The 17,611-nt window shown below is 43.1% G+C and overlaps 2 protein-coding genes across 5 annotated transcripts in view; one reads left to right on the top strand and one right to left on the bottom strand.

The window, feature by feature from the left end:
- Positions 1-3,456: 3,456 nt before the first annotated feature.
- zbtb42 (zinc finger and BTB domain containing 42) lies at positions 3,457-9,621 on the bottom strand. Of its 2 annotated transcripts, none has more exons than XM_026152297.1 (2): positions 8,023-9,621; positions 3,457-6,805 (listed from the first exon to the last, which is right to left on the bottom strand). In XM_026152297.1, the coding sequence occupies exon 2, from the start codon at positions 6,789-6,791 to the stop codon at positions 5,199-5,201; it is 1,593 nt and encodes a 530-aa protein (XP_026008082.1). In that variant the 5' UTR covers positions 6,792-6,805; positions 8,023-9,621; the 3' UTR covers positions 3,457-5,198. The 2 variants fall into 2 exon arrangements, with proteins under 2 accessions (XP_026008082.1, XP_026008080.1); XM_026152295.1 differs by lacking the exon at positions 8,023-9,621 and adding an exon at positions 7,107-8,016.
- Positions 9,622-14,040: 4,419 nt separating this feature from the next.
- The window catches only part of akt1 (v-akt murine thymoma viral oncogene homolog 1), a 31,459-nt gene continuing 27,888 nt past the window's right edge, over positions 14,041-17,611 (top strand). Inside the window, exon 1 of one of the 3 annotated variants that reach the window (XM_026151779.1) lies at positions 14,041-14,412. The gene's annotated coding sequence lies outside the window, so the exon portion shown is untranslated. Of the gene's footprint in view, positions 14,413-16,210; positions 16,292-17,611 lie in introns of those variants that run through there. The other 2 variants (XM_026151780.1, XM_026151782.1) reach the window with 2 other exon arrangements.

Raw genomic sequence — 17,611 nt, forward strand, 5'->3', positions numbered from 1 at the left:
AGCTGTCCCTGGCAGTCTGTCCCTTCAGAGGTCAAGGGCTCCCACCGCTGGCCTTGTTGAGGTGGTGGACACTTACAACTTTCCTCTCAACTTCTCTCAAGTATCTCTAAACACCACGCGCACACACAGAAGCACACAAGCAAAGGCTCTTGGAGGCAAATGAGCTAAGCTTTGAGCCTCAGAGAGGAATGTTTTATTACACCATTGAGTTACACTGCACATATCCCAGCTCGTCACCCTGCAGCTAAGCCCTATCACATGGCCCCTGCTTTCCATGTGAAGGTTTTGGTCCATAACACACACACACACACACACACACACACATTCAGTCACCAGGCAGTTTTAAGCCCTGGCTCTCGTTTGGCAGATGCGAGATGTTGGTGCCAGTGGGAGCTCCGAGGCCTCGCTGCTGTGGATGTTTACAGGTTGAGGTGGCCACCGTGTTGCAGAGGGTCCTTATTTGCTGTGAGCTGGCTGGAGCTTTTTGGGGGGAGAGGAGGGGTGTTTATAAACGATCTTGGGAGGACGTTGTTTTCTTTATGTCGGAGCTGCCTGGCCAGCGCCGCTGTGTCGTCTGTTTGTGCATAAAGTACGTGCTGGGGAGCTGGGCCAGACAATAGCCTGGCTGAGCTACTACCCACGCGCACAATAGAGTGGTGAGATGAGGCCGAGGTTTGGGGCCATGGTTTTGGGGACTGTGGGGGTGGAGGCAGGGGCAGATGGATGCAGCCCTTGTCTATATGGCGTTCCCAGAAAGGGTGAGATGGGATTTGGGGGAGGGTGGTGGGAACCCGAGCACATCCCTATTGGGATCACGTAGCAGAGCAGCTGGATTTCTTTCATGGTGCAGCAGGGAAATAATTAAAAGTTCTCGCCATTGAAAATGTCCAGTGAATTGGCATGAAGTTCCTTGCAGACACACACACAGACATTGGTTAATGTGTTTATATACACATACGTGTGTGTAGTTTGTTGTAGCGGGAACAATCAAGTTGAGTTTAAGTAATAATTACAAGAGAGTCAACTGGGTTTGTTTATGCCAGGTTTATCTCCTTTGGAGAGTACTGGCAACAGGTCAGAAAACAATAGGGGCCCCATCCTGAAATTGCTCCGTCCTTGAGTTCAGTTTATGGTTTCAGAGGGATCGGGCCTGTAAGACCAGCAGTATTATCACATTGTGTTGTCTCTGTACACATTGCAGCGATGCCCACACACACTGTCTGCCTGATTGTTGCTCCTGTGTGTCAGGCGAGGGCTCCTCGATAACGTTCTTGGGTTGTCAGAGTCTACTTTTATGTCCTTGATAATTTGTCAGTAGTAGCTGGAAAGTAGCTAGAAATAACCAAACTCCACACCAAAAAAGAAAGTTGTTCCATTTAATTCTAATCTTAATAAAGACCTAAATCAAGATTGTCACATTTCCACAGCACACACACACAAGCACACTCGGAAAAAAAAGGAAAATGCACGTACAGTTATAGATCAACGTAAATTGCCCCAATATCTAAGCCATGTCAATTCTCCTTAAAGATTGTCCTCTAATCTCTACACCACTAACACTGAAGCAATTTTTTACTATAAAATATACCTTTCTTATTAAAAAATTATATTAAATTCTAATGGCACTTCTACAAATTCTATTAAAAAGATTTGTTTGACATTTAGGTTTTTTCCTCCTTTTTTTCTTTTAAACCAAATTAAACTGAAGACAGTCAAAATGTTGCACAAGAAGCATATGCAATAAATATTTCTCATGATTATACACAATTTCACAGTTGTAACCTGCAGAGGACAAAATTCCAGTTGTTTTTAGACTCCAAGGATGATACAGCAACGAGTTAGGCAAACGCCGCCCTCGATTGAGAGTAGCACTGTTTCAAGTCAACAATCCATTTAAAAAAACAAACAAACAAAAAAACTGTGTTTCACATTCAACAGTGACAGTAAAAAAAAAAAAAGTGGAACAAGTTGTTAGCTCCCAGTAGTATTGGCTATTGATAAAAGCCAAAAAACACAAAAAAAGTCCAGAAACAAAAATTTATTCACACACATTTCAAAAACTTCAGTGTAATCTCTTGCAAAGCAGCTATAAGAAATGCACTTCCACATTTTACTTTAGTCTTAAGTTGACATTTTGATATGATTTAACATAAAACAGCAGGGTTCTTTCTTTTCTCCTTTTTTTTGTAATGTTTCAGCGGGCCACTGTTGCTGTGATACCAACTTCACCGCTGCCTTCACATCAAGGGCGAAAACTGTACAGTATAGAAAACAGGGCTTCTCCAGATGCAACACCTATGCGTGTGTCTACAAGGCACATTTGGTGATCATCCTGGAGCTATAAATAAAGACTTCAAAACAAGAGAAAGAATCCTTTACATGATGTTAGTTTTCTACCTCTTTACACATGTACATTAGAGAACAAATTCAACTCGCACCGTGTACAAATGTTCCTTTAACAAACAAAACCAAAACAGACTCACAGAATCTACATCTGCTGTGTGTTCTGATTGAAATCTGTCATCAGCACTAAGACACATCTAACTGAAATAGATCTACTGTTCTGATAAGGTACTAAAGTGATGCAAGCATGACAAACAGGAGTGCGTACATCCACCTCGCCCTGTAGCTGACTTCAGGTCAGGGAGTAGAATTTAAAAGAAAGGAGAAAAAAAAAGGGGGGGGGGGGGGGGGGGGGCATTTTTTTCTTGCTGAAAACCCAAAGTAAATTATTTCATATGCATATTTTGTTTTTTTAAAGGTCGTACTGACTGAAAAAGCATTTTAAATTTGAACTTTTTCTCTTTTCTTTTTTTTTTTTTTTTTTTTTTAAACACTGAGGGGAGGGGGTGGGCAATACTCTTGATTGATGCGCAACCAAATGACGCTGATATCTCCTCAATGCAGAGGAACAATGAAGCATTTATCTACTGCATGCCGGGATGACAAAGGGGGGTAGGGGTGTTCTTTGATGCCTCCAAACAATACACCTGTTTACAATCTCCTTGGCCTCCCTTTGCCAAATACATTTCTCACATTCCAGTGGCTCCATTCAGAAAGTGCAAAGAGAGACTTGAACCGCTTTTGGGGGACGACGACAATACCTGTATTGTCATTTCTATAGGTACCCAGTGCTGTATTGGTGTGGCTGTGCTTGTGAACAACTGTTTCTTCTGGTAGAACAGCCATCCTAGCAGTATTTACTGCTCTGATTTGTGGTGAGGCAGGGTCCAATAAAGTCAATGAAGAATATGGAAAAAGAGCCAAACCTCCAGCCCCCCGGGGAAAATGTGACGCTCAAGAGTCTCCAGCCTTAAACATGACACCTGACTATCCAAATCTTAAATGGGTTGTAACATGGAAAAAAAAAAAAAAAAAAAAAAATCATTTGATAAATATAATATATATTTACATTAAATATACAAATTGTAGGAAATAGCAGCCTAGACAATAGTGTTGAAACTATATGCATGCTAAAATCAAGTGCTTCTCTATATTCCGTTTGACAAATCTTGAATACTCCGTAGAGATTTCTACACCATATATTAAAATACAAATACAGTAACTTCAATTTGCACAGAAAAAACAAAACAAAAAGTGGACAGTCTGCCCCAAAAAACAACAGCTAATGAGTACCAAGATCGCTAGGCAAGATGCAATGTCTTTCAAGCTTATAGAAATAAGAGCTACCGCTACAGTAAACCCCTGAACCAAGTCAGACTAATAAATAAATTCCGATCAAGTCTTCTCAGGACAGATTAGACAAAAATCATGAACTTTTAGTGCTACACCCCCTGGTAATAAATCCAAACAGCATCTAAATGAACAGACAGAAGAAATCCAAGAGCAGCATCGCTAAAGGCTCCAACGTCCTCAGTAGCAACTTAAAACACATCCAGTAAATTTGTGTGAAAAGGTTATGAAAAAGAAAGAAAGAAAAAGAAAAGGTCAGTAGATTAAGCTGAATGGCACAGCTTTGATGGTAACAATAGAGAAGATACTGGACATCCACCTGTCTCCTTCCATCCCCCATCTGCCTGCTAAAGAGCCTGTCCCGAACACTGTCAGCAAACCCTTTAAACTAAGAAATGAAGGTATTTACTCACAACTGTGCGTTTTTGACAAAAAGGTTGACATAAGTTTGGTTTATTACATTCTAATTTTATTAAGGGCACTCACGGATTAACTGGCTTCCACAGTAGAGGATTACCTTTGTTACTACCTGGTATGTGGAGTGTAATCCAGATTATTATTTTTTTTTTTTTTAGATGCCTGACAGCTGAACTGAATTTAACCAAAAGGCATCACATTGTCATCTCATTCTTGTCTTTGTAAGTACACTAAGTGAAGTTTTGAGCGTTACAGTAGGCACCAGTGTTACAGGGGTTACCTTTAAAATACTCTTAACCTCTTTAAGTGGGTATTCTACGCTCGCTCACGTGAACAACTAAAGAGGTGGTGTTGGTGCGATGGTATGCTTGCCTCTTCTCACAAAAACAACATAGAAACTTCATTTCAATGAAACCAAACATTTTACCTCCACAAAAAGAAAGAAAGAAAGAAAGAATACTTCCAGTAGTCAGACTTCATTACTTTTGCTGCCTTGTGATAAGTTTACTTGTTAAGGACTAAACAAATCCCCCCAAATAAATAATTAGAATAATGTAGGTGTTAAAAATAATCATATATTGCTACTCGCGGACGGTTCTGATCTCCCATGTGCACCAATAAACTTTGACGATTGTATTAACGTATGTTAGCTTTAGCTATCATCCAGTTGCCCACAGAGTGTGAACGCAAGATGCTTTTTTCCCCTCATCTATCGGCAAATACACACCTCAAATAATCTCAGACTGACACAAAAGACAGGAAAACAAGTGCATCATCTGATTTGTTCGCCTTCATTGACACTGATCTGATGTTTTTCAACAGCATCCGTGTCAAGCTTATCAGCCTGTGCCACTGACTAACCGTCTTTTACCATCATGTACAGCTATGATGACAGTCCAGCACAGGAAACAGCTTAAACGTTGCTACATGTTTAACTTGAGAAATGCCACGTGGGGGTAGAATCCAAAAGATATGTCTCAGACAAACTGCCAGCATGTTTATATAGTAATGGGAAAATTGATCAGTAGTAGTATTCAGTGTATGAAAGAGACATTCTGTCTTGTGTCGTGGCACCGGTGAGAGGCGTTTTATCCGATGGCGAGAGTCTTGACAAGGCCACAGTGAAACTTCCTGATGTGGCGGTAGAGGTCCCCAGACTGGGTGAAGCGCCGCTCGCACCACTTGCAGGCGTGAGGCTTCTCCCGTGTGTGAACTACAGCGTGCCGACTTAAGTTGTGGGAGTACTGGAAGCTCTTGCCGCACTGACCACAGGTATATGGCTTCTCACCAGAGTGTGTGCGCTCGTGACGCTTAAGGGTGTACATGCAAGAGAAGGTCTTGTTGCACTGCATGCAGGTGGGGACCGAGCCGTCGGGGGACAGCTTGGAACGGGCACCGTCCTTTTCGCGGAAGTGTGAGCTGAGGTGCAGTTGCAGCACGTGGGGGCTGGGGAAGACTTTGCTGCAGAGGGGACACATGCACACCTGTTGCCCCGGGGGCAGCAGTACTCCACTGGAGGTGGAAATGTCTGAAGAGGCCAAGTCGTCTTCCTCCTCCTCCTCGCTGTCCCCCAGCAGTCTACCCCTCCCATCCACCTCCCTGCCTGGGGCGCTCTCCCTCCCTCTGCAGGCCTCCCCCTCCTCGTCCATCAGGTCCTCCTCCTGGGAGAGCAGGGCGGCTGTGGAACCGTTGTTGCCTGGGAAGAGGGCAGCGAACCCTGTCACCACTGAGCTCCTGGCACTATTCCCAAAGCGCTGGCTCTCAGGGCTCATCGGCTCACTGTCCTCCTGCTCTGACAGCAAGTCGTGTTCGTCTTTAACAAGTGGCTCAGTGCCCTGCTGCTGGCTGTCGAGGGCCAGCTGTCCCGAGACGTAGGAGGGGTGTAAGGGATCTCTGCTAGACAGAGGCTTGAAAGACAAATCCAGTGCACAGTCCATGTCATCTGAAGCCCGGGACCTCTGGGACAGCAATACGGTGGAACTACTGACATCAGCTTTTGTTTTTCCAGCTGTTTGGACGCAGGGCTCGGCCTCTGCTGACACATAATTGACACCTACAAGGTCCGGGGACCTGCCAGAGTGACCGTTTGCCTTCTGCCTGCTCTGCATAGACCTATCACAATCTGTGACAGCCAGCCTGACTTCAGTGTTGTCCATGTCAAACTCTTCCGCCGGGGGGGCCCTGTGAAGCCCCTGAGACGGTGTCTGGGGCTGTCGCTGAATGAGCTGCTTACTGTGCAGCTCACCATCTGAGGAATTTTCCCTGTCCAGACAGCTGAGCCCCAAACCCTCTCCCATTTTTTCATCCAGGGAGGAAAGTTCCTTGTCTTTAAGCTTGCCTTTGCACACTTTGACTATATCGTACATGTGGAGGTAACTGGCTGCTGCCAGGACATCCTCCACAGGCAGAGCGCTGAATTCCAACTTCCCCTCATACATAAATTCAAGGAGCAGACTGAAAGCCGGGGCTGTCACAATGTCACTGTTGAGATGCACAACGTCCCTTTTGTCTAGCTGGTCCCTGTAGAAGAGATGGAAGTACATGCTGCAGGAGGCCAGCACGGCTCTGTGCGCTTTGAATCGAGCCTCCCCAACAAGAACAGTGCAGTCACAGAGGAAACCTTGGTGACGCTGCTGACTCAGACACTGCAGCAACTGGCGGCTATGGTCTGGGAACTCCATTCTTCCTTCATAACCTGATGAAAAACAGGAAAAACAGGATACGGGATAAACGAAATGAGGGCACAGTTGAGCTGCCGTTTCTTTTTTCTAAGGACACATAAAGCGAGCAAAACCATACACAAGGAAATAACTTGAGCCAAATTGCGCAAAAGTGTCAGCAAACACACGATAAAGTGCTTTCAAATGCAAGTTTACAAGGTTTTTCGGGAATTAATCGGGAAAGATTAAACATCTAGCTAATGATCAGCATCAGTAACTTTATCCAACATTCTTTCCAGTGGTGCAGGACACACTGCGCTGCGCTCGCCCACCCACCCATGTATCACGGTGTAAACGGATCCACTCTCCAAATTATTCCGGTCTGTAGTAGTGTAGTCCGACAGCCTAGCCCTCGCGCTTCCGAAAAAAAAAAAAATAGCCAAAGTGCACACACACGCACGCACACACACGCACGCACACACACACACGCACACACAGCGGTGTTTACAGGACAAGCAAAGCGGGACTGGGAGCGACAGCACTCGACCATCGGGGGAAGGAGGCAACGTGAGCAAAATAAGACCGGTGCAGAGTGAGTAAACTGGTGCTCTGTTTGCTAATTACACTGCAAGCTGTGGAGTCAGCTGCTCTGACATCACCGCAATGGAAACGCTACCTCCAGCTGTGCTCCCCTTTATGCCATATGTTAACTCCGGGCTACACAGTCCAAAAAGAAGATAAAAAATACACACCTCAAGGGGGGAGAGCAGATTTACTGTTGTCACGAGATTCCACGGCATTTACAACTTTTTTCTTCAAAACTAAGTAATTTATCACGCATCCGTGGGTTACAGTAAAAAGGCTTTGTTGCGTTTTTTTTTGCTCCCTGATAAGACTCGCGCGCACACAACCGTGTTTAAATGGGTCGGTTTAAAGAAGAAAGAGGGATACGGCAAGTTAAAGTAAGTTAAAGTTAAGCTGCGTAGAAGTCTTATGATTTTGTACGCAATTAAGATTTTTTTTTCTAAGATGAAGAAAAGTGTTCGCAGGAAAAAAGGGGCCAAGGGCGCAGTGGAGCGAGCTTCACGTCCGCGTTGGGAAACGCATTGCTGGGAGCCTTTTAAACAGCAGAGGAACTCACACAGTAAAAAGCCAACTGCGCTGAACGAAGCGGCGCGGGGACACTCTTTTAACTTTCGCTTTCCTCGTTTCAAAGCTCACACACACAGAAAAAATATCCCGCCGTACTCACACGTATTTCTGCCCGCTTCGTCGTCTTTTTGTCCCTATAAGCCCCGGTGTCCTTTCATGATGTGCGGCCAGATGTTCGCTTCTCCTTGTCGTTTCTTGAGCTCCAGTCCCGACCCTGGGAAGGCAGGCTGCACTCAGCGCTGCTGTGTGTCAAGCAGGTTGATAATGGCACAAATCTCGCGATATCGCGCCGCCACAATAAGTTCTGTACTACTCCGCGAATTCACACAGCGGCAGCAAGTAGCAGAATACTTGGGAGGAGGAGGGTGGGGGCATCAATTGGCTGTCTTATTAAAACACCTGTCCTATTAAGAGGGAGGGGGCACTGTGATGTGTCGCCTTTTGTATGGCAGCATGATGGAAGTGGACAAATGGAGGAATTGCACATGACACAGTAGACATTTTTTTACACTAAAACTGGTTTGTTTGTTCGGTAAAGCTACAAGGAAGCAGTTTAATAGGAGAAAAACGATTTTCTTAAGAGTATTCGAGCCTGTTTAAAGTTAAGCTCCAGATTTAAAATGTGATTAATTAACTTGCAAACCTCAAGCACACATAAAAATGTTCTTTGTGGCTTTCAGGTCATGTTGTGAATAAAAGAAATACTTCTTTCTCCAACAGAATTGGTATCTGTAAAAGTATCTATAAAGTGATCAAAGAAATGTATTGTAGCACAGAAGGTCAGTGGTATTTTCGGGGGAGCGGGAAACTTATAAGGACTTAGTATCCTCTAAGCCTGCCTTGAGTTTTGGAATTTCCAGATACCAAACCAACACCCAGGGGATTTATTTTTCCCAAGACAACCAGGAGTGTATATACATGTGTGTGTGTGTGTGTTTGGTTAAACTGTCTTAAAAGTAAGGTGACTTCTAGGATTTACTCTAAAAATTTGTCATCTATTTCAGACACTTTTAATCATTAGAGATGGTGGCACGGTGGAGGAACAACTCGCTGGTGCAGCTGCTCATCATGTGCGCCCCCCCCAAAAAAAAAAAATCCTGTCCCTCTCTGTGCTCCCCCAACAGCTTCGGTCACCTTTGCCCTGTGTTCCAGCTGTCGTGCGTTTTGAAAGGGCCATTTGCAGCTCCTCACAGCGCTTCTGACACAGAGGGGAATGAGCAATGTGACGGGAGGTGGCAGCCACTGGTCAGAAGGGGCCACTCGCTAGATTCTTATCCACTTACCGCTTTATTCCATTTTTAGTTCATTTGTTACTGGTACAACAGGAGGATATCTGCACCGAGGTCATCTCCAGATAATTGTAAGGGAAACGCTGTCACGCTCTCTAAAAAAGATGGCAAGAGAATGGATGATTTCTCATTTATAGCTGAACATCCGACAAACTAAATGTTTAGTCAGATGTGTGGCACATACAAAAAACAATTCACCATTCAAGCACTGATGCCCACACAAACACTCCATCCAAGCAGGAGCAGTGATGTGGATAAGAATAGGAGCAGTGGCCCTGTGTTTCCCTGGCCCTGGCAAACGTAGGCACCCAGTAGAGGAGGGGTGTGTGTGTGTTCACAGGGCAAGACAAAGCAGTGGTTGTGCCTGGGGACTGTGGCCTCAGCAGAGAGAGGCTCGGCACGGTGACGGTTCTCACACACAGAAAAAAAAAGATAGGGAAAGAGAGACAGAGAGAATGAGAGCGGGGGAGTCGGGAGAGGGAGAGAGAGAGAGAACACTTCCTGGAGGTTCATTCTTCTTCTCTGCAATCATCAATGGCATTCTCTCCCTGACCCACTCCTCTCTCAGACAAACAAAAGACCCTGCATTCCAATGTAGCCTGACCAGCCAACCAGCCACAGTTGAACCACATCACTCTCCCTGCTGGACCAGAGTCTGATCATAGCTGTGGGTTTAAGCTGTGCTGGTGGTGTCTGTTTGACGGTGTTTTTAATGCATCTCCATAAGGGCACTAAAGTTTATGTTCTTTTGAAATGGTTTTAATATTGGGGAGAGTGATGTTTTTTCACTCTCACTGGCCATGCAGATTTAATCAAATTACCTTTTTTTTTTTTTAAACAGGTGCATCTTTTATGTTACTGACAGAGAATTCAAAACAAAGCTTTGCAAAACCTTTTAACCCAGATTTTAATTAATAATAGCACAACAGCAACAAAACAAAAAGCTGAGATGTTATGGTTTTCCTTTGTTTATTTGAAAAATATATGCTTATGTCTTTAAAGAAAAAGTGGGATAGGAGGATGTTTGCCACTGTGGTGTCGTGAAACCGGAGAGATCAATTACTGCAGTTTTGTAAGCCAAATGTATTTCCGTGCTTGTTTGATATAAGATTTCAGCTCTTTAGCCATTCGCAGCCTTCTGCTTTGTCATTTTAGTTCCGTAACTTTCCACATTTCCAGTTTCAGAGTTAAGTCGGATCGGTTTAACACCTGGATTCTTTTACTGTAGCCCCGCTGTTATAATATGTCCAGTAAATGGTCTAGTGCCATCCTCCTGAAAAATACATGAATGGTAGCACATGTTCTAAAACCCTGCATATATATTCATTCAGAATTAATGGTGATTTTAAAGATGTGAAAGTTACCCGTACCCTCTGCACCCTGTGCACAAATTCACTTCCTCATTATCACAGATGCTGGCTTCTGAACTGTTTGCAGATCATCTGGATGGACTCTCTCTCAGCTGGGAGGACACGTCTTCCATTGTTTTTGAAAGGAATTAAAACTTTTTAACCACAGCACAGTAGTTTTGTCTTTTACTTTAACTCAGTGCATAATAAAGGCCTTCAGACCCAGAGAAGGCAGTAGAATTTTCCATCTTGTTCATAAGTATTTTTTTTCCTTTGCCATTCAGAGTTTAACTTGGATTTTTGAATAAAACAATAAATGATTGTCTGTTTGCTTAAAATAGTTTTCAAAAGTGTTCCTTTTGAATTTTTACTTCAGACTTTCACTTCAGAATTGTGTTTGTTTCCAATGCAGTGAGTCTTAGTCTTTGGCCTAGTCCTCTGCATACAAAGAGTTCCCTGCGATGTCTACCTCTTTTAATAATATTGCATACCAAAGAAAATTCTCAAGTTCATGAGTTGCAAAATTTAATTCAATTCAGTTTTATTTATATAGCACCAAATCACAACATCAGTCGCCTCAATGCACTCTATATTGTAAGGTAAACCTCCTACAATAATAGAGAAAAAAACCATCAACAATCAGACAACCCTCTATGAGCAAGCACTTGGCGACAGTGGGAAGGAAAAACTCCCTTTTAACAGGAAGAGACATCTAGCAGAAACAGTCGAGGTGGCAATCCTTAAACTTTTCAATTAGTTTCCCATGCAGTCCTTCATGGATGTTTCACTCTCTAGGAGGCTAACTTTACAGCAATATATTATATCATTTACCTGTTGCCAGTCAACCTAACTGTAGCTGTAAGATGAGCCACCAGATGTTTTAGGGTTTTTCTTATGTTGACCCTAACTTTTTTGGAAATAGCATGCTGGAATCACATTAAAACATTTGCCAGCTTTTACAAGCAAGGCTGACTGGTAATCAGATGTGTATATCTTCTAGGGGTGATTTATCACAACAGCTGCACTGGTTAAATAAAATAAGTGCCCCTATATCACTCACATACTTTTAGTATCTCTTATACCTATCTGTCCTGATGCTGCTGTTTTACACGCAATTTATACAACAATAGTTGTGTGATTTTTTCGCTTTGTTTTTTTTAATATTACATTCATCTAATAGTGTAACAGTTTATTGCTTTGTAGTTGACTGGAGATGCCGTTTTGGTCAGCTTCCCCACCGCCCCACGTATCCATTCACACAATCACCTCCTCCCTATTATGGCCCTTCTGCCCTTCTGTGTCTAATTGTTGTTACCGCGTGTTATCTATTCTCCTTTAACGGGCCATTAAGTTCTGTTCTGTACTGTTTGTTGTACTCTAGACAGATACTGCAAGTAGACAGGGATCAGAGATCGGATGAGCCTTTGATGGGAGAGATGCTATTAACTCACTTTGACTTTTTAATCTTGTTACTGTTACGTTTGATCCCGCAAAACAACAGATTGGGCATTCCCATCAACAGGCCAGAGACAGCGGGTGGAGGAGGAGGAGGAGGAGGAGAGCACCAATGAATAGCAACTGGAGAAAATATGGGATACCCTAAGTCAGCTTTGCCTGTATGACAGGAACAGCTTGGCGAGGCTGACGCATGGTAGCAGTGAGAAACACATTACAGCGTGAGTGACAAAGAGGGGAAATGACAGCAGAGGAGGCTGAGAGACAGAGGGCACAAGCCAATGAATTTTTCATCACAGAGGAAACATTGGTAGCGTTTCCCTGCTATCCTTTTCTTTTAATATTATTAAGTCATTATTGCGGGAACTGTCACATGCTTGCTTTTATAAGTGATACATATATTTTACTGCACTTCTAATGCTGATTCAACTTTGAGGCAGTCAACTACACCATGCTTGGGGATAGAAAAATAATGAAGGGGTAAGACTAAACGTACGTGAAGAGGGTCAGGAGTATCACGGCGTAAAGCAAGATAATGGAAATGTTAAAATGGGAGGTCTCTAAAATGTTTTAGACTTCTAGTTAGAAACATTTTGATCAAGTAAACCCAGTCATCTGAGGGCGTCATTTGATACATAGGCTCCCTGACTTCTTTTAAGCAGACTGAGCTGGCTTGTCTGTACCTGTCCAAAACTGGTTTAACTCCTACCTCTCCAGTGGAGTTCTCTGTAGCTGTAGATGACGGTTTATCTACCACAACAGGTAAAAGTGTGGCATGTAATCATGAACAATCCACAAGATTTTTACTTTCTCGTTCAGCTGTTTCATCTGGTATATGCAGTTAATTTAAGAGAGTATCTGCATGAATACAAAAAGATCAGTGGCAAGGGATAAATCAGACTAAATACACTTCTGCAAACACATTCTTGTGTTCAGCACATCTGCTTTACCCATATTGAAGTATTTTGTTTTAAGTGTGTCAGACTGAGACATTCTCACACTTCATGTTTAGTTGGCATTTCCTGGAAATGTCAGAGGCCCCTCCACAGCAACTTGAAGAGAAAGTTGCTGTGAAAGTTGCTGCTTTTTGGTACTGGCAGATGCGACTGGAACCAGGTGATCGAACGTGTAAAAGTCCACCACCGAGCCTGATGCTTTAGCACTGACGTGCAACAGAATGGAAGCAGCAGCACATCCTGCTTATGGTTTCTTCTTTAGTAGTGATTTTAATATAATTTTACTAGATTACACAAGGCTACACATGTGTCTGAAAGAACCATATCTGAAACTAGAGCTAGAGCTTCACCTTTTAGAAGCACGGCTCTTTACACAGTTTTAAGGTGCATAACCTTTTGTTTTGTTTTTGTGGTTTTGATTGGCTTGTTGACCTTATTTTGCATAAAGCTTTATTTACTTTGACCTAATTTGACTTATTATAACTTTATTTTCGATGTTAACAAGTTTACACATCAAATACAACTTGCTTGAAACAATGACACGGTGACAAACTTGTACTTTTCTTTCAGATACAGCTGCAGCTTAACTTGTTTAAAACCCTAGAAGGAGTTTTGTGAACATAAAACATTTTATTGTAATATAATTTTAAAGGTTATTAAATAACAGGGCAGATGTGAAATGATAAAATAACAATAACATACACTAAATGAACCAGTTTAGCTCTAAAAACGTTTTTCTTAGTCTTTTCTTATAGAAAACTTTGCAAGACTGTAATTTTGAACTTTTGTAAGGCACTAATATACAACATCTGGACTAACTGGGAATATTTGTGTATATTTTGTGAACAAAAAAAATGTAATCAAAAAGACAAAAAAAAAGTAATACATAATTACAGATGATTGATGACTAGAAGCACCTTTTGGAACCCTAATATAGCTCATTGCAGAGCAGGTAGAGCCGGTACCAAAATGTAATTCTCGTCTTGTAGCCTACATTACCCTTGTGGTTGTTCCAGGAAGTCAAAAAACCCACGTAAGTACACTTAATTGAAGCGAGGATCCCTTAAAAAACATACAAGGTCCTCGGCAGGTCCCCGAAACCCATGTTGGAAACCACCGGCACAGATAAAAGAGCAGAGAGTTCAACAAGGCCATGCAGAAGAAGCACCACTGCAGGTTTTTTTTTTCTTCAATGGGACGCTGACAGCCTACTACTCCTCCTGTGAGTGTGACTCATTTAAGGGCGGCTTTAGGACCCGGGAGAGACGGCTGCCACAGAGGCATTGCAGACAGCGCGTTTGGGAGGTGTAGTGGAAGAAAGGCAAGAGAAACGGAGTAAATGAGAGCACTTTGTCCAGATTGTTGAAGGACCCGTCAACTTAAAACACCGCCGAAACAGCTCACTATAATGAGACGGACACATTGTTGAATTCCTGTCCAGGTAAATGTCCGCGTTTCCTTCGCATGGTTAACTACAAGAGTTCGACAGCTAGACAGGGTAGGTCCCCATTGTACTTACATGGGATGCGGTTATTCTCACCCAAGCTGCCCTGCTAGGCCCCATATCCTTTCTAGCGCTAGATGCAAACCTGAAATGAGGTACTTTCCTGACTTCACTTCGCCGTAAAAAGTTGTCTTATGACGAAAAAAAGTCGACGACTCATTAATTTCCTGTAGTGAAGTCTTAACGCTCGGGGTTTTTCCACAAACAGCAGTGCGTCTCTTTAAGATGTTAACCATTCATTTTTTTTTTTTAAATATATTTTTTTTGACAATGACCACTTTTGAGACACAACCCTCGGGCCAAAATATCTGCAGTCAAGTCGCTTCAAACGGTTCTCCTCTTTGCGGGAAAAAAGTTGTTTTGTTTTTTTGCGCTGTGCTTTATGGTCCTGGAGGGAAATGAAAACAAATGAGCTCAACAAGAGAGAGCAGCTCATTCATTGTTGTGAACTACCACCGCGTTTGTTTACTTGTTTGAGTGAGGCACTTATTGCCATCTTATCTTTAGCCATTAGCTTTGCTGCCTGCCTGCCGAGAAGCTGCTGTGGCCACAAACAGTGCTGCTTTCCAAAAAAGAAAAAGTTATGAGTCTGTTGTGACTTGTTGCCACGCGTTTACTTTTTGGTCCACAATTTAGACACAGACGTCATAAGAAAAAGTCCCAACAGTGTAATTTAACGCCCCCAGTAATCAGTACAACGGGATAATGCCTGTGGATAAGTGTGTTTTGATAGGTTTCACTGGCCTCACTGCTAGCATCCCACCTACAGTAATGACAGTTGTGTAGGTCTGCACTCAATAGTTTTTTGTCATAAAGGTTTTTTTTTAATTATTATTATAGTATTCTTATCAAGTTTGAGAGATATCAAGGGCATACAAATCTGATGGCGCTTTCAAATTTCAAAAGGATTCTTGCAGGATGCAAGGCTTGCAATCATGTTTAAAACTTATTTTGCTAATAATATGTCTGTCTCCTTCTCCCAGGGTGCATGCATGTACTAAAAAGAGAACATTGTCCCCGGGTGTGTTGTACCCACCATGCCTTCAGTGTTAAAAAATGTTTTTATCGGTCATGAGACTACGTCTGTCCAGTGTGTGTGTACGCAAGGGGATTTGGCATGTGACCTGGGGAAGACGCAACAAGCTGGCGCAATGATGCAGCCAGTGACTGCTTGGCTCTCACTGTTCTGTTTAGAAAAAAACCACCCACCTCCCACCCAATCCCCTAAAGCAGCTCAGTTGACGCAAATCTGCTACCAGTTACATGCAGAATCTGAGGAATGTTGTTTGAAATTTTGTCCAAAACGGACAGACAGGGGCCTGGACGCATCACCAGAGTCTGGATGTACTGAGACTGAGAAAGAGATGGTTCTCGTACCGGTGTCCTGGACGTCACAATTCTCAATCTGTGTCACAAAAACTGAAAACCTGGAAAACAAATTACTTTTGTTTTCCTTTTGCTTTTCTGTGTGTGTGTGTGTGTGTGTGTGTGTGTGTGTGTGATTTGAATAAATTAAGCATTGTGTTGCTTTTACAGCTTGTCTGAACAGCCTGAATATGATTACATTAACGTGAGTCATAAAGTGGTTGGTGTTCGTGTCATCGCAGGATTAAAGCGGCCACTCTGCTTGCCTTTCAAGGTTGCAGTCACTGCGGTTTTGTGTTCAGTTAAAGCTGCCCGCAATATTCTTATCAATAATGTTGTGCTTTCAGGGAACTTGAAAGAGGAACTTGGTAGATCACCGTACTACTGGCTCCACTGTGGCATTTGAGCTCAAACTAAAGTGTTGCTTTGGCGACTTGTTTTTCAGCAACAGGTTAGCGTGATGTCATTTCTTGTGTTTTTAAATACTTTCAGTGTAATGTTTTACTTTTGGAAACATAAACCATGTGGTAGTTTTTTCTGTTAACCGAGCAGAAACTGAAGCAAAAAAAAAATGGTATCTATGAATCTGTGATGAAGGAAGTAGCGTGGTGATGTCGACCTGATTTTTTTTTTTTTTTTTTTTTTTTTTTCTTTTCTTCTCCCCCCTTGCTTCCTGCTATAAACACATGGGACTATCCTCTCTGGCTCAGTGACAAGCTCAGTGTGTGGCAACTTTTGCTGCATGACACTGATTTGCATTGAATGGGGTGGCCCCCGGCGTTGGAGCCAGAAAGATGAATGATTGAAAGCCGCCCTGACATCAGGGCAGGCAGGCAGGCGGTGGCCCAGAGGCCTGAGGACCATGTGACCCGCTGTCAGGGTACTGGGTTCATTCAGTGGCTGCTGGCTGCAGCGCTGGCAGCAGCCCAGCTTTTTACACACAGGCCGCAGTAGCAACAGGTCGCTCCCATTAAAACAGCAGCGCTCTGTTGTGGCTCCAGAGCCGGACTTGTGCATGTGTTGCTTTTTTGGCTGCGGCGTGTGTGCGCTCAAGTTTGTTTGTGAGGTGTATATAATGTGTGCGTGCCTGTGTCACAGAGTCCACACTAAGATGCCGATGGGATCCAACGGGTTTTGTGATCCTTACTTTGAATTGCACTCTGTGTGCTTTTTTTTTTTTTTTTTCTCTCCAATCCCTCTCCAGGATCCTTCCAACATCAGCTGTGTGACACAACCACCACAACCCCAAGTGCAATAAACAAAAACACTGAGCGAAAATAAACTTTGGCTTCATAAACTTACTTTTGCTCACTGATGGAGGGGAGCAGAGTGGCAGTAAAAGGTGTTGATTGCACACGCGCTGCCAGATGTATTCGAGCCTGAGGCTGTACTGATATGACTCGTTGTCTGTCAATAGTCACATTCACTTCCTGTTGTTGTCCCCACCAGTTAGCTGGATGAGGCCACTCAAACAGAGCTCTCTTTTGATGGCCTGGCTCTGATGGAGCAGCAGGGACATTGATTTCAGCCGATGGTCAGGGATCGCCTGGTGCAGTATGTGACATTTATGTGAACAAGCATTGCAATTGATCATCTTTTGGCTGCTTCCCTTTATTCAAAGCTATCTTTATATCACAAAGAAATACTGAATGAAGGAAAGGGTCAAGTGCTTTGGTTATGATAGCCTGCAGGTTTGAAGTCTAATGGTAGTCTTGACAGTTTTTGGATGACTGTTAGTACAGTTTTTACTGCCTTATTTGACTTCTGCTTT

The sequence above is a fragment of the Astatotilapia calliptera genome, chromosome 19 (genome assembly GCF_900246225.1).
Source record: "Astatotilapia calliptera chromosome 19, fAstCal1.2, whole genome shotgun sequence".
NCBI classification, from domain to species: domain Eukaryota; kingdom Metazoa; phylum Chordata; class Actinopteri; order Cichliformes; family Cichlidae; genus Astatotilapia; species Astatotilapia calliptera.